Source organism: Musca autumnalis, unplaced genomic scaffold, assembly GCF_047663935.1.
Source record: "Musca autumnalis isolate F117 unplaced genomic scaffold, ASM4766393v1 scaffold_1, whole genome shotgun sequence".
Lineage (NCBI taxonomy): Eukaryota > Metazoa > Arthropoda > Insecta > Diptera > Muscidae > Musca > Musca autumnalis.
The window spans coordinates 216,807,707-216,831,657 of NW_027411644.1; the positions used below are offsets into that span (position 1 = coordinate 216,807,707).

Sequence of the window (23,951 nt, forward strand, 5' to 3'; positions counted from 1 at the left end):
GTATATGCGAAATTATGTCAGTTAATTGAAACTCCAAACTTTTCCTATAGTCCTGCTTTGGTAATCCCATTTTTCAATGTTCACAAATACTATGGTAAGTTTTATTCCTACATCATTAGTAATTGCTCTTCTATATCAGAAGATTTTATTTTTTGATCATCAATTATTGTCTACTAAAGTTTTGACAAGTTGATGGTGGCTTAGAACGCTAAGACGCCGGCAACCTTGACACTCAGTTGTCGGAGACCCAGGTTCGAATCCCAGCCTGGCTCATGCTGAAATTATTTTTTATTTTTGCCTTATTAAGGCCTAACAGCTCAACTCGAAAGAGAATTATTTAAATATCACTATAAATGGCCTTCGCCTTAATAAGGCAAAAATAAAAAATATATATATTTTTTTTTTATTTGCATTTATTTATTTTTTTCATTACTCACTTTAAAAGACGCCATTTTTTTCATTTTTGTTCTCGCGTCCCATTTTTACATGTCTTATTTATAATTGCCAAGTAGAAAATAATGCAAAGATGATAAAATCTTCTGGGGAACAAATTGCAAGAGGACGGAGATACTTAGCAAGATGGCGGAACAATTATGAGAGCACAACCACTTTGCGAAAGAGAACAGTGATAGTCAAATTTGCTAAGTACAAAGAGAAACTGAAAAGTAATTTTGTGGAACAAAAAAAATTATCTCTTTTCAAAATAGCTACTTTTTGATAAATGCAAAGTGAAAAGGGATAAGTTGTTTCGTGGAATAGGGCCCAAGTCCATTTTACTTAACAAACCTTATTTTACAATATTAACTATGCATACTTTTAGGCTCTGACAACCTTTAAAAGTAAAACAAACATATGCTTCTTCAGGTGATCACCTTTTTATACCCTACACCACTATGTGGTAAGGGGTATTATGTGTTAGTCCATTTGTATGTAACATACAAAAGGAAGCGAGATAGACCCATAGTTCCTTCTAGGGATATACATAGAATCACTTTCTGAGTCGATTTATGCATGTCCGTCCGTCCGTCCGTCCGTCCGTTCGCAACATACAGGTCGCATTTGTTGACCGATTTCTCTGAAAATTGGGGAATACCATTTTTTTAGCCGTCGGAAGATCAAGTTCGAAGATGGGCTATATCGGTCCAAGTTTTGGTATAGCCCCCATATATATTTTCGGCCGATTTCACGTATTTTCTGTAACACACACGCTATATATGTCCGATTTCGATGAAATTTGGAATGTGTGACTGAATTTGGTCTAAAAATAAATGTGCCAAATTATATCGAAATCGGTTCAGATTTGGATATAGCTCCCATATATATGTTCGCCCGATTTCACGTATGCGATGTACCAATCACGCTATATACGTCCGATTTTAATGAAATTTGGAATGTTTGACTGAATTTGGTATAGAAATAAGTGTGCCAAATTATATAGAAATCGGTTCAGATTTGGATATAACTCCCATATATATTTTCGGCCGATTTCACGTATTTTCTGTACCAAACACGCTATATAAGTCGGATTTCAATGATATTTGGAATGTGTGACTGAATTCGGTCTGGAAATAAATGTGCCAAATTATATCGAAATCGGTTCAGATTTGGATATAGCACCCATATATATTTTCGGCCGATTTCGCGTATTTGCTGCTCCAAACACGCTATATAAGTCGGATTTCAATGATATTTGGAATGTGTGACTGAATTCGGTCTGGAAATAAATGTGCCAAATTATATCAAAATCGGTTTAGATCTGGATATAGCTCCGATTTATATTTTACATATTCACAGTGGTGTAGGGTATCATATAGTCGGCCCCGCCCGACTTTGATCCTTTCCTTACTGGTTTTTAATTAAGTTTTTGAAATATTATTATTTAACTGAAACTACCTCCTCTACCTCGCAGTTTTTAGAAACTATCACTTCGGAATTTTCGTGAAAACGATTTTATCATTTGCTCGCATTTTATAAATTTCATTGAATAGTTTTATTTATTGTTCAAGTAATGCATCCATTCAATATACAACAATGTATAAATCATCAACCAGTTCTGGCCAACCACAGTGTCGCCAGCCAGCACCACAAAATGTTTAAGGTTAAGGTACATTGTAGGTGCAACATGTTCAGCCAACAGCATACATACGGAACCAAAACCACGCCACAAATTAACATGGTTGAGTACCTGGTAAATAAATAACAATTTTAAATTCAAATTAAATTAGCATAAAAGCCAAGCATGTTGTTGGCAGATGGATGGATGGATGGCCACTCATCCATATACCAGCTGAGGTCTAGTATTGTTTTTTTTTTTTTTGTTTCTCCCAAAACAGACTGTGGCCACTCGTTGTTTTTTTTTTTTAATAAATTGAAGGGCTTGTATGCAAATTAGTTAGTTGGTAGTGATTGCAGCATATCCATATCCCAGCTGAATAAATTGGCATTGTCATGATACCTGTACAGAGTAGATGAAAATTGAGTAGGGGAGAGAGAGAGCGGAAGAGTTATAGTTGAAAATGGAATATGTCAATTTTCAAATTTCATTGTCATTTGTTATGTTGTGATGCAATCATTTTCATGGATGATATGATTTATTTAGGAAAGCTTTTCATTCATCAATTCGACGCCTCCAAACAATAGTATGCTAAGTCGACTTAGCATGTTTTCAAGTTCTTTACATTTTTAAATTTAACGTCCTTTTACTTAAATTCTGTCAAATTTTGGTAATAATCGGACAATCCGAACAGAAGTTATAAACAAATATTTACTTAGCATAGTACTGAAGGTCAAAGAAATTTCCAAACTTTTAGAGCTTGTCCTGCAAAACTCACTGTTCAGAATTAGCAAACTATTATTTGGAGGTGTTGAACGTCCTATAACTTAAATTCTGTAAAATTTTGGTAATGATCGGTCAATCCAAACAGAAGTTATAAACAAATATTGACTTAGCATAGTACTGAAGTTCAAAAAATTTCCACACTTTGAGAGCTTCTCCTGCAAAACTCACTTTTTTAGACTTAGCATACTATTATTTGGAGGTGTCGAATTGTAACTTGGAATTTAGTACTGAAGAAGTGTGAAACACATAGGGAGCAAATATTTTCCCATAGATTCCTTCGTACAACACCAAGAAGTGAGAAAATGTTATTTCATTCAGTCTATTGCATTGAAAATGTGGTGTTTTACTGGACTGAGCTTTCCGTCCGGTTAGATATGCATAACCTAAGATTACTAGGATATGAGTTGGAGACATTAAATGTAGTACAAAAACAATCCTCAACAGATTTCACTTAGGACATTTCATACCAGAAACTCCCACCACCGGTGAAAATAAAGTAATATATCTTTTTAATCTTGCAATAAAGGGCCACAGACCCAAAATTCATCACGGAAATATGTCCATCAGCGTTTGCAACATGCTCATAAAGGTCTCTCATCCCAAAACGAAATTTTCCGCCTCCAGCCCTCGTTCATAATTTTTTCACGCACAGAAATTTATCCTCACAAACGTTAAGAAACGATTCAAGAACACGAATTTTTTATTCTAACACTGTAACCGCGTAAAATTTGTAATTCAATTTAATTTTATTTGATTAAGAATTTTTATAGCTTCCCTAAATATACACTTAATCGGTTCATAAAACTCGGTTAAAATACGGTTTTAATATCAGAATTTTCTGTTCCAAAAATAGGAAATTCAGATCAGTCCTCCATAAAAAATTATGGTCACTATTTCTGATGATTCCGGAAAATCTTCACATTCAATAGATATAGGAACCGTACCTAAAATCTTCTGAACAACAATTTTGCAGAAGATTTTGAAGGTGAAAAATGACATATTGTGGTACTTTTTTGCGGTTCTTGAAGTTAAGAAAGAAAAGTACATGGAAGGAAGCGATTTAGAAGGTCGAAATGTTTTACCAAAATAATCCTCATTTGATTTGGCTGAAGACATGTAACCTCAAACATAAGCTATTACAGCAGCGAACAAAGATATAACGCTGATTTCTGATGGCTTATAGGGTCCAGCAAAAAATTCATCACGCCATAGCCTACTAATGCCTAAAATGACATTCATTCCATTTTATTATAAAAACAGTAAGGAAACGACACCACTTTGAATGTGTAAAATATAAATCGGAGCTATATCCAGATCTTAACCGATTTCGATATAATTTGGCACATTTATTTCCAGACCGAATTCAGTCAAACATTCCAAATTTCATCAAAATCGGACGTATATAGCGTGTTTGGTGCAGCAAATACGCGAAATCGGCCGAAAATATATGGGAGCTATATCCAAATCTGAACCGATTTCGATATAATTTGGCACATTTATTTCCAGACCGAATTCAGTCACACATTCCCAATATCATTGAAATCGGACTTATATAGTGTGTTTGGTGCAGAAAAACGCGAAATCGGCCGAAAATATATATGGGAACTATATCCAAATCTGAACCGATTTAGATATAATTTGGCACATTTATTTCCAGACCGAATTCAGTCAAACATTCCAAATTTCATCAAAATTGGACTTATAAAGCGTGTTTGGCGCAGCAAATACTTGAAATCGGGCGAACATATATATGGGAGGTATATCCAAATCTGAGCCGATTCAGAAATAATTTGGCACATTTATTTCCAGACCGAATTCAGTCACACATTCCAAATTTCATCGAAATCGGATATATATATATAGCGTGTGTGGTACAGAAAATACGTGAAATCGGCCGAAAATATATATGGGAGCTATATCCAAATCTGAACCGATTTCGATATAATTTGGCACACTTATTTCTAGACCGAATTCAGTCACACATTCCCAATATCATTGAAATCGGACTTATATAGTGTGTTTGGTACAGAAAAAATGTGAAATCGGCCGAAAATATATATGGGAGGTATATCCAAATCTGAACCGATTTAGATATAATTTGGCACATTTATTTCCAGACCGAATTCAGTCACACATTCAAAATTTCATAAAAATTGGACGTATATAGCGTGTTTGGTGCAGCAAATACGTAAAATCGGGCGAAAATATATATGGGAGCTATATCCAAATCTGAACCGATTTTCACCAAAAGCAATAGCGTTCTTCCTATAGCTAAAAAAAGTTGTAGTCCCCAATTTTCAGCTGAATCGGACAAAAAATACGACCTGTACGTTGCGAACAAAAATACATGGACAGACGGACAGACGGACGGACATGCATAAATCGACTCAGAAAGTGATTATATGTATATCCCAAAGGTAACTATCGGTCTATTTCGTTTCCTTTTGTATGTTACATACAAATGCACAAAGACATAATACCCCTTACCACAGTGTGGTGTAGGGTATAAAAAGGTTCCGCACAAACCACATTGAAAAAATTTGTATACCCTCAGCATTTATGCTAACGAGGGTATATACACTTTCATGCGGGTAAAATGTGCCTCATCGAAATAATGGTTTTAGACCCCAAGTATGTCTGGACAAAATCCGTTTCAGACAATTTGGAGTCGATTTAGCAATGTCCGTCCGTCTGTCTGGTTGGCTGCAGCGCACAATAACTCTCGAACGGACAGATTATTATTATTATATTATTATTGGACCATATAATTTTTCTTTTGATCTTCTAATATTTGGCCACATTTAGTTTAACTTCTAAAATGGTCCATATCGGTCCTCTCCTTAGGGTACCTCCCCCACATAAGTTCAACATTTATGTCTAAGTGCAGTTTAGGGTATGTTCGAAGATCCTTGGGACCGATGCTGTTCGTTGTGGTCCCGTTTACACCGAGATTATGTTTTCCGTGGACAAGTCCATGCTTCCTGGCATACTGATCCAAAACTTGTACTATGACTAAAGTGACTAGTGGCCGCTATATCAATCGAAAAGATTATAATAATAATAATTGTTCCACAAACATCCCATACGGGACAAGGGAGACTTCTCTCATATCAATGAGTGCCCCCCGATTCATATTAGCACAATGCTATGGGACCTACTGTTTATCGCCGAGTCCGAACGGCGTGTCTTAAGACACCACTTTGTAGAGAAGTTTTTCATGGCTGTAATACTCAGGAAATGTCGCCAACATTACTGAGGGGTATTTTGCCACCGTTGAAAATGTTGATGTTGACTGGGCGGAAAATCGAATCCACGACCTTCAGCGTGCAAGGCGGATGTGCATACCATTGCACCACGGTGGCATCCCAATCGAAAAGATATGACCCCCAAAATAAGATCAACTTTCATAATAGACTATGTCGGTCCATTCCTTCCAGTACCTCCTCCGCTTTTTGAACTTTAATCCTAATCCACATTTTTGTCGGCAAGTTCAAAAGTCCAAAGAGAGCCATAAAATTCTGTACGTAGACGAAAATTCCGATTCATATAGGCTGAGGGTATATCTATCTCTATCGGCAAAGCCGACTGATACTTTTTTACTTGTTAAAAAAAAACTATGAAAGGAAAAAAATTTTTTTTTCTCAAAAATTATTTCCTCTTGCACGAATGAATGACCTTTTGCCTATTAATGACTAAAATAACTTTTATTTCACATAAATATTGAAAAAGGTCCCGCACAAAAAAATTTTAATATTTTATGATATATGAAATAATGTTATATATAATACAAAATGATATATATGTAATAATACCCCATAAAATAGTGAGAAACGGTTAAGTCATTTTGGTTATGTCGTGTGACTTCAAAAAATGGTCAAAAGTTCTCAAAAACAAAAACTTTAAAAGCTTTTTGTGCGGAAGCTTTTTTATGGAATCACTTTACAATTAAGATTTTATATAATCTTATGTAGAAACTCATCACGCTATGATACAGGGATATGAGGTTGTAAAGAAGTCATATCCCTAATACTGATGTCGTTGTATAGCCGTTACAGCTCGTAATTCAAACGACGTAGTTATTCACAATCAACACATATTGACCCGTAGATCTTTCGAAGAATTTTATTCTCACTGCCTTATCTGCACCCGGACTTCGGAACCATACATTAGCACCGATAGTATCAGTGTGGTGTAAAGTGTTATTTTTATTTGACGAGATGTCGCTTATTTACTCCAAAAGTGACACATCCCAAAAAATCAAGTTTCGAGAAAAAAGCGTTTTAAGCTGCCGATTGAAATTTGACTTCCTAAGTTAAAAAATTTATTACACAAAAAATGAAATAACTACTTGGACCATATTTTGTAAAGAGTTAGCCAGATATCAGTTCTAAATTTCTGTGCAAGATCAAGCATGATTTGAAGTGTTTTAGTGCTTCATAAACTCTTAAAACTGTTTATTGATTTATGCCAAACTCCTAGAAAATAAGCTGTAACTCGTTGAGTCTTTGAGATATCAATGTTAAAATTTGACACAAGATAAAGTAAAAGTCGTAGAAGAAATATAAATTGCTAACTTAAAAACGCATTTTTTGAGTTATGCCACTCTTTGAGTAAATGAGCGATGTGTGCTTGTTTTTAAATCGGGTTTTATAAAATGGAAATCAATGATCTCTGAGAAGCTATTTCTTGTGTCACTTGAGGTGTTTTCTTCCGCCTTTAAAAAATACAGGTGTTTACTAAGGGGTAGTGGTGGAAATTTGTCTCATCAAAATTCCCTAGCTCAAGCGTCAATAAAAATTCACTAATTGTTTATTCCAAATCAATAGTTAATATTGATTTCCATTAAAATAGTCTCTCTTACAAATTATTCCAAAAAAATTAAATCCACTATCTTTAGTCATCTTTGACCGGACTCCACAACAAATAAACGTTTTTTTTTGTGGTTTTTGTAATCGTAAAAAAATTTAATTTGTTTCCTACTCATGGGAAAACAACAAAAGTCATAAAAAACTTTGTTGGTAGCCACTTGAATGGCATTGAAAATCAAAGTAAATGTGGCGGCAGCAACTACCTTGCCTTAAGACAATACCAGAGAGAGAGAGAGAAAGAAGGCAATTTTAATAGGTGATGGCAATAAAAGCAATTTGGTAGTAATCATTACATTATTGGTTGCTTTGTTTTGTTCTATGATTTCCAATAAGAAAAAGACAACCTGTAACATACAACTACTTCGATTAAATGGATATTTGGTAGTAAGCAAAAACGCGACGGGGGGAGACAAAGATTTTATGTTTGACAATAAAAATGAAATTGACCATTAACATCATAGCACAGATTACGCCATTCTTCTGCATCCCTCCAACCAAGTTGCCAAGCCAAAGTTGCAAATGATGCAATGCTCTGTCGGTTGTTTGGTTGGTCAGCCTTTCCATAGAGGTGTTACACCATCATTTTGCCATTCCTCCTTGGCAATTTAAAAATGCCTTAAAGGAATTTTTTGTGTTAGGTTTTCACGTTCTTGTCTCTTTTTGACCACTTTTTCTTCACTATTTCTCTTGTATTATTTTGATGGCTTTGTTGTTTGGTTTTTTATTAGTTGTTGTTGTTGTTTGTTGATGTCTTGGTTTTGTTGTTTCTTTGTTAACCTTTAAGGTTAATTGCATTCTTAGGCGTTCCATTTGCCTCCCATCTAAACTCAAAGCTGGCTGCCAATGATTTCATAGTCCAGCAACTCCTAACTCATCCTTGTTTTGTTGTTGTTGTATTTCTATTTATTTTGCTTGTGAGTCAGTCACGAAGTTATCGTGTCAAGTCATTACTGGGAAAATGTTGGCTTAAATTAACTACTGTAATTTTTATTAATACCCACAGCAACTCCCTCCCAGCCAGGGCCATAGTAAGTTTGTTGGAAAAAAATTTAATTCATTATTAATTCGTCATCGCTAAATGAAAAGGGTTAAGGGGTTTGGATCAAAATAGAAAATAAAGGGAAGAGGACTTGGATCAAAATAGAAAATAATTGTTGACCTGGCCACTCAGAACTCTACAATTTGTAAATCAAAACTTTTTTGTGTGGCATCTTTTTAAAGGATCTGAAGGCAGATTAAAATTCCACATATCCCTGTTTGGTGGGACATTTGTTGCCAATATACATACCTAAATGTGTATTTTGTGTTTTTTGTTCATCCACGAGAATAATATTCCGTTTTAATATGGTCTCAAAATCCATCTTTTATTATTAAATATTACAATTTTCTTCTTCTTCTTACTTACAGATATCCTGCCGAAGTTATATCTGTTGATACATCTGGTAAACGTTTTCAACGCATGTGTATGGCACGTAAATCGACAACAGGTGTTTTCACCACAATGCCCGATACGAATAATCTGAACGATGATGTACAAACTGTAGCCAGACGCTCGAGATCACGTAAGGCACGCGGCAAACGGCGTAACACAATAGCCGGCATTGATCAAAAAGAAATACAAAATGCTGCCAATGGGTATGTTGTTATTTGTTGTTACATATTATTATTAATAATACCATATTATAAAGACTATTATTAGGATTATTTTTTTTTAGTGAAGTTACAAATTTAAAGAGTTATTTTGTAGTTTATTTTTAAGCTAGATTTTTCTTTCCAACCTGCGATTTTCCTTTTCTTTAACTTATTCTTTATTATTATGATCATCTTAATAATGTATATCTTTAAGAAAAAATTTAAATGAAATTGAAGCAAGATAAATCTTCAAATTATAAGTCAATTGTATGTAAATAACTATAACATATTCATTATTAGCTTGGTCTTTCTTTTTTTCAATATATTTATCTTAGTTTATTTTTTACTTCCCTCGCATTGGCAAATAAGATGTAGTCATGGTAGGTCTTTAAAAACTATAAAGTAGTCAAAGTCGCCTTTATAGACGACTACTAAGTCGCCTTTATAGACGACTACAAAGTCGCCTTTATAGATGACTACAAAGTCGCCTTTATAGACGACTACAAAGTCGTCTTTGTAGACGACTACAAAGTCGTCTTTATAGACGATTACAAAGTCGTCTTTATAGACGACTACAAAGTCGTCTGTATAGACGACCAGAGATCATCAATGAGTTACTTGCCCCCGTAAGCCAATTGAGCACACACAAGTTTTTTGGGCCTTTTGCTATTTTAACGCATGTGTTTTCTCGCACTCGGTATTTTTTCCACCACCACCAAAAATACTTGCGACGCATCAAGACCGTTGCTTGTGCGTAATAAGTAAAACAAGTATTCATCATATTTTGCACTGTTACAAAACTCGCAATCGTAGATAGTTTGCCAAGTGACTTATCAAGTGGAAGCACACACACAACACTACAAGAAATAAACAATTGTAATTTTATTTGTTGTTGTTTCGTTTGTGTATGCTTTTCTTTATTTGCTTGGAATGTTATGTGTGTTTTTGCATGTTCTTTTAACGTTTGAAAATCACTGATCTTAGCTCTCATTCTCTCGGAGAGCACGAGTCAATCGGTTGAATTACAAGGGTTGAAAACAATACTTGATGTGCAATGAGCAAAAAAGTAAGACAGAAATTGTTATTGCGTATTTAAAACTACTTGGCAAAGCATACGCAAGTGTCAAAAAATATCCATTTTTAAATAACCTATTTTTTGAGTGGCTAGCCACACTCGTACATATTTTGAGAATGGCAAGCAACACTTGCATTTATTTTTTAGAGTAGCAAGCCGCACATACGCTTGTTTTTCAGCATGTGGCTTATGAGTGTCAAAATCAGCTACTTGTGCACTTCTCTGTAGACGACTACAAAGACGTCTTTATAGACGACACAAAGTCGTCTTTATAGACGACACAGAGTCGTCTTTACAGACGACTACAAAGTCGCCTTCATAGACGACTTATGGACGACTGCAAAGTCGTCTTTATGGACGGCTACAAAGTAGAAACTCATCGCGCTATGATACAGGGATATGAGGTTGTAAAAAAGTCATAACCCTAATACTGATGTCGTTGTATAGCCGTTACAGCTCGTAATTCAAACGACGTAGTTATTCACAATCAACACATATTGACCCGTAGATTTTTCGAAGAATTTTATTCTCACTGCCTTATCTGCAATCAGACTTCGGAACCATACATTAGCACCGGTAGTATCAGTGTGGTGTAAAGTGTTATTTTTATTTGAAGAGATGTCGCTCATTTACTCAAAGAGTGACACATCTCAAACGACACATAGACGACACAAAGTCGTCTTCATCGACGACTTATGGACGACTGCAAAGTCGTCTTTATTGACGGCTACAAAGTCGTCTTTATGGACCACTACAAAGTGGTCTCTATAGACAACTACAAAATCGTCTTTGTATACGACTATAAAGTCGTCTTTATATACGACACAAAGTCGTCTTTATAGACGACACAAAGTCGTCTTTATAGACGACTACAAAGTCGTCTTTATAGACGAGTACAAAGTTGTCTTTATAGACGACTAATAAGTCGTCTTTATAGACGTCTACAGAGTCGTCCTTATAGACAACTACAAAGTCGTCTTTATAGACAACTACAAAGTCGTCTTTATAGACAACTACAAAGTCGTCTTTATAGACGACTACAAAGTCGTCTACATAGACGACTACAAAGTCGTCTTTATAGACGACTACAAAGTCGTCTTTATAAACGACTACAAAGTCGTCTTTATAGACGACTACAAAGTCGTCTTTATAGACGACTACAAAGTCGTCTTTATAGACGACTACAAAGTCGTCTTTATAGACGACTACAAAGTCGTCTTTATAAACGACTACAAAGTCGTCTTTATAGACGACTACAAAGTCGTCTTTATAGACGACTACAAAGTCGTCTTTATAAACGACTACAAAGTCGTCTTTATAGACGACTACAAAGTCGTCTTTATAGACGACTACAAAGTCGTCTTTATAGACGACTACAACGTCGTCTTTATAGATGACTACAAAGTCGTCTTTATAGACGACTACAAAGTCGTCTTTATAGACGACTACAAAGTCGTCTTTATAGACGACTACAACGTCGTCTTTATAGACGACTACAACGTCGTCTTTATAGACGACTACAACGTCGTCTTTATAGATGACTACAAAGTCGTCTTTATAGACGACTACAAAGTCGTCTTTATAGACGACTACAAAGTAGTCTTTATAGACAACTACAAAGTCGTCTTTATAGACGACTACAAAGTCGTCTTTATAGACGAATACAAAGTCGTCTTTATAGACGACTACAAAGTCGTCTTTATAGACGACTACAAAGTCGTGTTTACAGACGACTATAAAGTCGTGTTTATAGACGACTATAAAGTCGTGCTTATAGACGGCAACAAAGTTGTCTTTACGGACGACTATAAAGTCGTGTTTATAGACGGCAACAAAGTTGTCTTTACGGACGACTATGAAGACGTCTTATAGACGACTACAAAGGCGTCTTTATAGACGACTACAAAGGCGTCTTTATAGACGACTACAAAGTCGTCTTAGTAAACGACTACATAGTCCTCTTTATAGACGACTACAATGTCGTCTTTATAGACGACTACAAAGTCATCTTTATAGACGACTACAAAGTCGTCTTTATAGACGACTACAAAGTCGTCTTTATAGACGACTACAAAGTCGTCTTTATAGACGACTACAAAGTCGTGTTTACAGACGACTATAAAGTCGTGTTTATAGACGACTATAAAGTCGTGCTTATAGACGGCAACAAAGTTGTCTTTACGGACGACTATAAAGTCGTGTTTATAGACGGCAACAAAGTTGTCTTTACGGACGACTATGAAGACGTCTTATAGACGACTACAAAGGCGTCTTTATAGACGACTACAAAGTCGTCTTTACAGACGATTACAAAGTCGTCTTTATAGACGATTACAAAGTCGTCTTTATAGACGATTACAAAGTCGTCTTTATAGACGACTACAAAGTCGTCTTTATAGACGACTACAAAGTCGTCTTTATAGACGACTACAAAGTCGTCTTTATAGACGACGACAAAGTCGTCTTTATAAACGACTACAACGTCGTCTTTATAGACGACTACAAAGTCGTCTTTATAGACGACTACAAAGTCGTCTTTATAGACGACTACAAAGTAGTCTTTATAGACGACTACAAAGTCGTCTTTATAGACGACTACAAAGTCGTCTTTATAGACGACTACAAAGTCGTTTACGTTTATAGACGGCAACAAAGTTGTCTTTACGGACGACTATGAAGACGTCTTATAGACGACTACAAAGGCGTCTTTATAGACGACTACAAAGTCGTCTTTACAGACGAATACAAAGTCGTCTTTACAGACGATTACAAAGTCGTCTTTATAGACGATTACAAAGTCGTCTTTATAGACGACTACAAAGTCGTCTTTATAGACGACTACAAAGTCGTCTTTATAGACGACTACAAAGTCGTCTTTATAGACGACTACAAAGTCGTCTTTATAGACGACTACAAAGTCGTCTTTATAGACGACTACAAAGTCGTCTTTATAGACGACTACAAAGTCGTCTTTATAGACGACTACAAAGTAGTCTTTATAGACGACTACAAAGTCGTCTTTATAGACGACTACAAAGTCGTCTTTATAGACGACTACAAAGTCGTCTTTATAGACGACTACAAAGTCGTCTTTATAGACGACTACAAAGTCGTCTTGATAGACGACTACAAAGTCGTCTTTATAGGCGACAACAAAGTTGTCTTTACAGACGACTATGAAGACGTCTTATAGACAACTAAAGAAGTCGTTTATAGATAACTACAAAACGTCTTATAGACGACTACAAAAACTTCTTATAAACGACTACAAAGTCGTGATTATAGACAACTACAAAATATTTATAGACGACTGTGAGCTCTCTAAAATTGTGACCAAGATAATATTCCAAAAATATTCTGTAAAAAATCCACGAATTTGGACCTGACAATATTTTAAAAATATTCTTTAAAAATCCACTATTGTGGCCGTGATAATATTTCAAAAATATTCTTTAAAAAATGCACGATTGTGGCCATGACAATATTTCTGAAATTTTCTTTAAAAATCAATGATTCTGGCCCTGATAATATTTCATTAATATCCACGATTGTGGCCATGATATATTTCAAAAATATTCTTTAAAAAATCCACGATTGTAGACCTGATAATATTTCAAAAATATTCTATAAAAATCCACGATTGTGGCCATGATAATATTTCAAAAATATTCTTTAAAAAATCCACGATTGTGGCCCTGATAATATTTCAAAAATATTCTTTAAAATATCCACGATTGTGGCCATGATAATATTTTAAAAATATTCTAAAAAAATCTACGATTGTGGCCATGATAATATTTCAAAAATATTCTTTAAAAAATCCACGATTGTGGACCTGATACTATTTCAAGAATATTCCTTCAAAAATCCACGATTGCGGCCCTGATAATATTTAAAAAATATTCTTAAAAAAATCCCCGATTGTGGCCATGATAATATTCCATAAATATTCTTTAAAAAATCCACGATTGTGGCCCTGATATTTCAGTAGACGACTAAAAAATCTTCTTTATATAAGCGACATAAACTTTCTATGACTACATCTGCATTTGCTTTGAAATTAATATTGGATAAAATAAAGAAATAAATAAAATTATAAATTTTAAAAAGTATTTTAAAAATAATTTTTAATATTACACTTTAATTCTTAAAATAAATTTCTTGTTAATTATAAGCAATATTTTGAAATTATTGTGATTTCGAATGTGTGTTAATTTTTCTCCTTTTTTGTCTTATCATTTTGTTTTAATTGCAAACATTTATTTTCTTTCTTTTTTAATTTCCTCCCACCCCAAAAAAAAACCCCTCTTCGAATTTATTGTGTTAAAGCATTTGTTATACTGTCTTTGGAATACCGAAATTTTTATTTGGTATGATTTTTTTCAATTTATTCTTTGTTTGAATTCAAAATGCATTTTGTTTGCCCGGCCTGAGTTGCTGAATGTTTTGTGTTGCATTTGAAATAATAGCAACTGTGAATGCAATTTCAGTGTTTTAATAGCTCCCAACAAATAAAAACCGACACTTATGTATATCCCTTTTAGTTGTTACTGCAAAAAAACAAGTTAATAAATGAGCATGTTTAGACCAACGGAGAACATGTACAATTCTTGTAAATATGTATTTTTGTTATGTGTTATTTGTTTGTTTGTTTCTTTCTAACGTCTGTTCTCTTTGTGTTATGTATGTAAATATGTTGTTTTAAACAAAACATATTATTATTTAAAGTTTAAAACAAATTACCAATGTTGTTTATAACAGCTTAAACAAATCTTTTGCCGCCTTTCTGCTGGAATTTTATTTTCAACAAACAACCAATTCTCTATTTTATGCAATGCGCCAAAGCAACTAATCTAATATTCTAATTCCCACAACAATTTACTTGTCATGTCATTCACCATGTCATATATTTTTTTCATTCATTTCATAGACACTTCTTTTTCCATACATTTCAATTTCATTCATATTTTTCTGTACATACATAACTAATTTTTTATAGTAATCATTCTTACCTGCCCCTCTCTCTCTCCTACATTTTCATCCAATATTGGTTTTAACTGAAATATAATTTTGATGTTGAAATACTACTTTTAGAGATCATAATTGTAGCTCTGCTAGACCTTCAAAGGTATATATATATTTTTTTTAAGCCACGACCATATGTCCAAAGACATAAAAAAATATTCCTTAAAAAATTCACGATTATAGGTCTAAAAGTCTTTCAATAGTAGTTTTTTAAAAAAAATCCAACATCATTGGTCTGAAGGTCCTTCAAAAATATTCTCTCAAAATCCACAAGGTCTGAAAGTCTTTCAAAAATATTTTTAAAAATTCTCAATCATATTCTTAAAATATTTTTACAAATCCACGAGGTCTGAATGTCCTTTAAAAAATTCTTTAAAGTTCTTAGAAATATTCTTAAAATATTTTTAAAAATCCAGGAGGTCTGAAAGTCCTTCAAAAATATTCCCTAAAAATTCTCAAACATTTTCTTAAAATATTCTTTAAAAATCCACGAGGTCTGAAAGTCCTTCAAACATTTTTTAAAAAAATAGTCAAAAATATTCTTTAAAAATCCATGAGGTCTGAAAGTCCTTCAAAAATATTTTTTTTAGAAATTCTCAAAAATATTCTTTAAAATCCACGAGGTCTGAAAGTCCTTCAAAAATATTCTTTACAAATTCTCAAAAATATTCTTAAACTATTTTAAAAATTTTCTTTAAAAATGCACGAGGTCTAAAAGTTCTTCAAAAATATTCTTTAAAATTCTCAGAAATATTCTTAAAATATTTTTAAAAATCCACCAGATCTAAAAGTCCTCCAAAAATATTCTTTAAAAATTTTTAAAAATTTTTTTAAAATATTTTTGCAATATTCTTTGAAAATCCACGAGGTCTGAAAGTCCTTCAAAAATATTCATTAAATATTCTCAAAAATATTTTTAAATTATTTTTAAAAATCTGAAAGTCCTTTAAAAAATATTTTTTAAAAACTACTTGTTGTGTATTTATTTCAGCTATAGTCCATAGTTAAAAACTCTTAAAAATTTTCTTAAAATATTTTTAAAAATATTCTCTAAAAATCCACGAGGTCTGAAAGTCCTTCAAAAATATTCTTAAAAATTCTCAAAACTATACTTAAAATATTTTTAAAAATCCACGATATCTGAAAGTCCTTCAAAAATATTCTTTAAAAATTCTCAAAAATTTTCTTAAAATATTCTTAAAAATTTTCTTTAAAAATCCACGAGGTCTGAAACTTCTTCAGAAATATTCTTTAAAAATTCTCAAAAATATTCTTAAAATATGTTTAAAAATATTCTTTAAAAATCCATGAGGTCTGAAAGTCCATCAAAAGTATTCTTTAAAAATTCTTAAAAATAATATTTAAATATTTTTAAAAATATTATTTAATTATTCTTGTAAATATTCTAAAAATATTCTTAAATAATCCACGAGATCTGAAGGTCCTTCAAAAATATTCTTTAAACATCCACGAGGTCTGAAGTCCTTCAAAAATATTCTTGAAAAATCCACGAGGTCTAAAAGTCATTTAAAAATATACTTTAAAAATCCACGAGGTCTAAAAGTCATTTAAAAATATTCTTTAAAAATCCACGAGGTCTAAAAGTCATTTAAAAATATACTTTAAAAATCCACGAGGTCTAAAAGTCATTTAAAAATATTCTTTAAAAATCCACGAGGTCTAAAAGTCCTTTCAAAAATATTCTTTAAAAATCCACGAGGTCTAAAAGTCCTAGAAAAATATTCTTTAAAAATCCACGAGGTCTAAAAGTCCTAGAAAAATATTCTTTAAAAATCCACGAGGTCTAAAAGTCCTAGAAAAATATTTATTAAACATCCACGAGGTCTAAAGGTACTTCAAAAATATTCTTGAAAAATCCACGAGGTCTGAAGGTCTTTAAAAAATATTCTTGAAAAGTCCACGAGGTCTGAAGGTACTTCAAAAATATTCTTGAAAAATCCACGAGGTCTGAAGGTACTTCAAAAATATTCTTGAAAAATCCTTGACGTCTGAAAGTCATTCAAAAATATTCTTTTAAAATTCACGAGGTCTGAAGGTTCTTCAAAAATATTCTTGAAAAATCCACGAGGTCTGAAAGTACTTCAAAAATATTCTTGAAAAATCCACGAGGTCTAAAGGTACTTCAAAAATATTCTTCAAAAATCCACGACGTCTGAATGTCCTTCAAAAATATTCTTGAAAAGTCCACGAGGTATAAAAATCCTAGAAAAATATTTTTAAAAATATTATTTAATTATTCTTGTAAATATTCTAAAAATATTCTTAAATAATCCACGAGATCTGAAGGTCCTTCAAAAATATTCTTTAAACATCCACGAGGTCTGAAGTCCTAGAAAAATATTCTTTAAAAATCCACGAGATCTAAAAGTCCTAGAAAAATATTCTTTAAAAATCCACGAGGTCTAAAAGTCCTAGAAAAATATTTATTAAACATCCACGAGGTCTAAAGGTACTTCAAAAATATTCTTGAAAAATCCACGAGGTCTGAAGGTCTTTAAAAAATATTCTTGAAAAGTCCACGAGGTCTGGAAGTCCTTTAAAATATTCTTTAAAAATCCACGAGGTCTAAAAGTCCTAGACAAATATTCTTTAAAAATCCACGAGGTCTGGAATTCCTTTAAAATATTCTTGAAACATCAACGAGGTCTGAAAGTCCTTTAAAAAATGTTCTTGAAAAATCCAGGAGATCGGGAAGTCCTTTAAAATATTCTTTAAAACTCCACGAGGTCTAAAAGTCCTTGAAAAATATTCTTTTAAAATCCACGTGGTCTAAAAGTCCTTGAAAAATATTCTTTAAAAATCCACGTGGTCTAAATGTCCTAGAAAAATATTGTTTAAAAATCCACGAGGTCTAAAAGTCCTAGAAAAATATTCTTTAAAAATCCACGAGGTCTAACAGTCCTAGAAAAATATTCTTTAAAAATCCACGAGGTCTAAAAGTCCTGGAAAAATATTCTTGAAAAATCCACGAGGTCTAAAAGTCCTTTAAAAATTTTCTTGCAAAATCCACGATGTCTTAAAGTCCTAGAAAAATATTCTTGAAAAATCCACGAGGTCTGAAGGTACTTCAAAAATATTCTTGAAAAATCCACGAGGTCTGAAGGTACTTCAAAAATATTCTTGAAAAATCCTTGACGTCTGAAAGTCATTCAAAAATATTCTTTTAAAATTCACGAGGTCTGAAGGTTCTTCAAAAATATTCTTGAAAAATCCACGAGGTCTGAAAGTACTTCAAAAATATTCTTGAAAAATCCACGAGGTCTAAAGGTACTAGGACTTCTAAAAGTCCTAGAAAAATATTCTTTAAAAATCCACGAGGTCTAAAAGTCCTAGAAAAATATTCTTTAAAAATCCACGAGGTCTAAAAGTCCTAGAAAAATATTCTTTAAAAATCCACGAGGTCTAAAAGTCCTAGAAAAATATTCTTTAAAAATCCACGAGGTCTAAAAGTCCTAGAAAAATATTCTTTAAAAATCCACGAGGTTTAAATGTCCTAGAAAAATATTCTTTAAAAATCCACGAGGTCTAACAGTCCTAGAAAAATATTCTTTAAAAATCCACGAGGTCTAAAAGTCCTAGAAAAATATTCTTGAAAAATCCACGAGGTCTAAAAGTCCTTGAAAAATATTCTTTAAAAATCCACGTGGTCTAAATGTCCTAGAAAAATATTGTTTAAAAATCCACGAGGTCTAAAAGTCCTAGAAAAATATTCTTTAAAAATCCACGAGGTCTAACAGTCCTAGAAAAATATTCTTTAAAAATCCACGAGGTCTAAAAGTCCTAGAAAAATATTCTTGAAAAATCCACGAGGTCTAAAAGTCCTTTAAAAATTTTCTTGCAAAATCCACGATGTCTTAAAGTCCTAGAAAAATATTCTTGAAAAATCCACGAGGTCTGAAGGTACTTCAAAAATATTCTTGAAAAATCCACGAGGTCTAAAAGTCCTTGAAAAATATTATTTAAAAATCCACGAGGTCTAAAAGTCCTAGAAAAATATTCTTTAAAAATCCACGAGGTCTAACAGTCCTAGAAAAATATTCTTTAAAAATCCACGAGGTCTAAAAGTCCTAGAAAAATATTCTTTAAAAATCCATGAGGTCTAAAAGTCCTAGAAAAATATTCTTGAAACATCCACGAGGTCTAAAGGTCCTAGAAAAATATTCTTTAAAATCCACGAGCTCTAAAACTCCTAGAAAAATATTCTTTAAAAATCCACGAGGTCTAAAAGTCCTAGAAAAATATACTTTAAAAATCCACGAGGTCTAAAAGTCCTAGAAAAATATTCTTTAAAAATCCACGAGGTCTAAAAGTCCTAGAAAAATATTCTTTAAAAATCCACGAGGTCTAAAAGTCCTAGAAAAATATTCGTTAAAAATGCACGAGGTCTAAAAGTCCTAGAAAAATATTCTTTAAAAATCCACGAGGTCTAAATGTCCTAGAAAAATATTCTTTAAAAATCCACGAGATCTAAAAGTCCTAGAAAAATATTCTTTGAAAATCCACGAGGTCTAAAAGTCCTTGAAAATTTTTCTTTAAAAATCCACGTGGTCTAAAACTCCTAGAAAAATATTCTTTAAAAATCCACCAGGTCTAAAAGTCCTAGAAAAATATTCTTTAAAAATCCACGAGGTCTACAAGTCCTAGAAAAATATTCTTTAAAAATCCACGAGGTCTAAAAGTCCTAGAAAAATATTCTTTAAAAATCCACGAGGTTTAAAAGTCCTAGAAAAATATTCTTTAAAAATCCACGAGGTCTAAAAGTCCTTGAAAAATATTCATTAAAAATCCACGAGGTCTAAAAGTCCTTGAAAAATATTCTTTAAAAATCCACGAGGTCTAAAAGTCATAGAAAAATATTCTTTAAAAATCCACGAGGTCTAAAAGTCCTAGAAAAATATTCTTTAAAAATCCACGAGGTCTAAAAGTCCTAGAAAAATATTCTTTAAAAATCAACGAGGTCTAAAAGTCCTAGAAAAATATTCTTTAAAAATCCACGAGGTCTAAAAGTCCTAGAAAAATATTCTTTAAAAATCCACGAGGTCTAAAAGTCCTAGAAAAATATTCTTCAAAAATCCACGAGGTCTAAAACTCCTAGAAAAATATTCTTTAAAAATCCACGAGGTCTAAAAGTCCTAGAAAAATATTCTTTAAAAATCCACGAGGTCTAAAAGTCCTAGAAAAATATTCTTTAAAAATCCACGAGGTCTAAAAGTCCTAGAAAAATATTCTTTAAAAATCCACGAGGTCTAAAAGTCCTAGAAAAATATTCTTTAAAAATCCACGAGGTCTAAAAGTCCTAGAAAAATATTCTTCAAAAATCCACGAGGTCTAAAACTCCTAGAAAAATATTCTTTAAAAATCCACGAGGTCTAAAAGTCCTAGAAAAATATTCTTTAAAAATCCACGAGGTCTAAAAGTCCTAGAAAAATATTCTTCAAAAATCCACGAGGTCTAAAACTCCTAGAAAAATATTCTTTAAAAATCCACGAAGTCTGGAAGTCCATTAAAATATTCTTTAAAAATCCACGAGGTCTAAAAGTCCTAGAAAAATATTCTTTAAAAATCCATGAGGTCTAAAAGTCCTAGAAAAATATTCTTTAAAAATCCACGAGGTCTAAAAGTCCTATAAAAAATTTTCTTGAAAAGTCCACGAGGTCTGGAAGTCCTTTAAAATGTTCTTTAAAAATCCACGTGGTCTAAAAGTCCTTCGAAGATATTCTTAAAAAATCCATGAGGTCTGAAAGTAAAATTATTCGTTAAAAATTCACGAGGATTGAAAGTCCTCCCAAAATATTATTAAAAAATCCACGATTATAGGGCTGAATATCCTCCCAAAATATTTTTTTAAAAAATCTACATTTATAGAACTGAAAGTCCTCCCAAAATATTCTTTAAAAATCCAGGATTATAGGACTGAATGTCCTTCCAAAATATATTTTAACAAATCCACGTTTATAGGACTGAGAGTCCTCCCAAAATATTCTTTAAAAAATCCACGTTTATAGAACTAAAAGTCCCCCCAAAATATTCTTTAAAAAATTAACGATTATAGGACTGAAAGTCCTCCCTAAATATTCTTTAAAAATCAACGTTTATAGGCGTGAAAGACCTTGAAAAATATTCGTTAAAAAATCGACGTTTATAAGACTGAAAGTCTGTGAAAAATATTCTTAAAAAATCCACGTTTATAGGTCTGAATGTATTTGAAAAATATTCTTCAAAAAATCCACTTTTACAGGTTTGAAAGTCTTTGAAAAATATTCTTTAAAAAATCTACGTTTATAGCTGTGAAAGTTTTTGAAAAATATTCTTTAAAAAATCCACGTTTATAGGTCTGAATGTATTTGAAAAATATTCTTCAAAAAATCCACTTTTACAGGTTTGAAAGTCTTTGAAAAATATTCTTTAAAAAATCTACGTTTATAGCTGTGAAAGTTTTTGAAAAATATTCTTTAAAAAATCCACGTTTATAGGTCTGAATGTATTTGAAAAATATTCTTCAAAAAATCCACTTTTACAGGTTTGAAAGTCTTTGAAAAATATTCTTTAAAAAATCCACGTTTATAGCTGTGAAAGTTTTTGAAAAATATTCTTTAAAAAATCCACGTTTATAGGTCTGAAAGTCTTTTAAAAGAAAATCTTTAAAACAACCGCGTTTATATGTCTGAAAGTCTTTTAAAAAATCTTCTTTGAAAAGATTTACCTTTCTTACCTTCTTTAAGCGTGCATTGCATACTTTTAGGCAAACTTATTTTGATAATTACCAAATTTCTACCTAATTATCCTGACTTCTCCAAACGTTTTTTTGTTTTGTGAGATAGACAAACATGACTGCAATTCTGTCTAATTTCATTGTGGCGGATTGTATGCCTCAGTGATTCCAGACATTGCATGTGCAAAACTTTTGCAACATGTTGCCTGCCGCCGAGTGGAGAAGAAAACAGAAACAAAATGTTTGAAAAGTGCCATTGGCGACAAAGGCAACATTAACAACACCACTCACTCTATTGTGTTGTTCCAAAACACACACGCATCACATCCACATCCCAGCCATATGCAATCTTCATGATGAGCATGTTGCATAAAAGTTTCAACCTGCAATCGAAATCCCGAAATAGGTAAAGCCAAGGGGAATGCGGAAGAAAGGAATCAGGTGGGGATGGGCCAACATAAATTCAATGATCACAGACAAAATTACTGCAGTTAGTTTTAGGCGACACTAAAAGCAACAAATTCAAAGACTAGACAAGAAAAAAGTAACATTTTCCACGAAAAAAAAATTACCAAACTTTGCAGAAGAGCAGAGTAAGAGATGACATGACACACCCATTGCTCTAAGAAATTATGGCAGGATAATTTATGTTTGCAATGCACATAAAGGAATCTGAGCTGCATAATCAACGTTTCAAGGTTTAGGCTGTAACAAAAAAAAATAACTTTATTTGTACATGTGTTTACGTCGTCATAAAAGAGTGCTGCGTGTGTGTGCTCCAAAAACAAATTTTGCCCAGAAACAGTTAACATGATTTATGATTACATTCACTACAGAATGGCGACACTTAGGGGGAAATGGCAACTTTTTGCAACACAAACACTTTTGAGGTCTCTAACACAACTTCGAGGCAAGGCGACAATATATAGTTAGTTGTCTTTGACTACTTCTCGATGTTTTTTCAAAGGCCAACCAACAATGTTCTAAAATGTTTTGTTGTAACGCTATGATAACATTTTGGATCAACCAAGTGAAGGACATCTCGTTTTGTAATAGAGTTACAATGTTTGCCACGTTATCCTTCAACGCATTTCGCTTGTGTAGTAATGAGACATGCAAGCAATTTTAAAATTGCCACAATGCTTATTTTTAAAATACTCCAAGGAGTAGTTAATCATAAAGGACTGAAGTTAGAAATGTTTTACAAAAACTAATTTAGATTAAATTCATGATATGTGTAAACCGTTTGTTGGAGATTTATGGCTGGACTTCAAGGTTAAGGTAAAGTTTAAGGGGATTTTTTTGAACAATTGTGGTGTGAGATAATAGAATTTTGGCTTGATTTTAGAGATAATGCAAAAGAACACAACCCTTGCAAATTAAAAATGTTTTTAAATATTTTAATTTCTTTTTCTTTGCCTCTGATTTTTATTTGGCAATTAAAACTATGCCCCACAATCTTCAATATTCTTTTCATGCTTTGGCCCCAAAATATTATTCACGTGTTGATTTGTTTATTCATCTGCCATCTTTTACCATGTCTTCTGAATTGTCTGCCCATAAGTATGTTAACATATTGTAATCAAAACCCATATCCCATATTCCACCCAAAAAGTCAAAATGTTTATTTTTTGTTTCAAATAATTCAAACATCCGCTTTAAATCCCCCCAGAATTAAAAATGAAATTAGAAATTGGGAAGGGTAATTAACAAACGCGACTCCACAATAGAAATAACAAAACAAAAAACAACAATATTATCAAAGAAGAAGAAAAACTA

The 23,951-nt window shown here is 32.6% G+C and overlaps 1 protein-coding gene across 3 annotated transcripts in view; it reads left to right on the forward strand.

Annotated features, from left to right (window-relative positions):
• The window catches only part of gukh (NHS actin remodeling regulator GUK-holder), a 288,940-nt gene that overhangs the window by 230,352 nt on the left and 34,637 nt on the right, over nt 1-23,951 (forward strand). For all 3 annotated transcript variants that reach the window (XM_073960171.1, XM_073960170.1, XM_073960172.1), the window contains exon 4: nt 9,115-9,342. In XM_073960171.1, the coding sequence (XP_073816272.1) occupies nt 9,115-9,342 (228 nt within the window). The remainder of the gene's footprint in view (nt 1-9,114; nt 9,343-23,951) is intronic.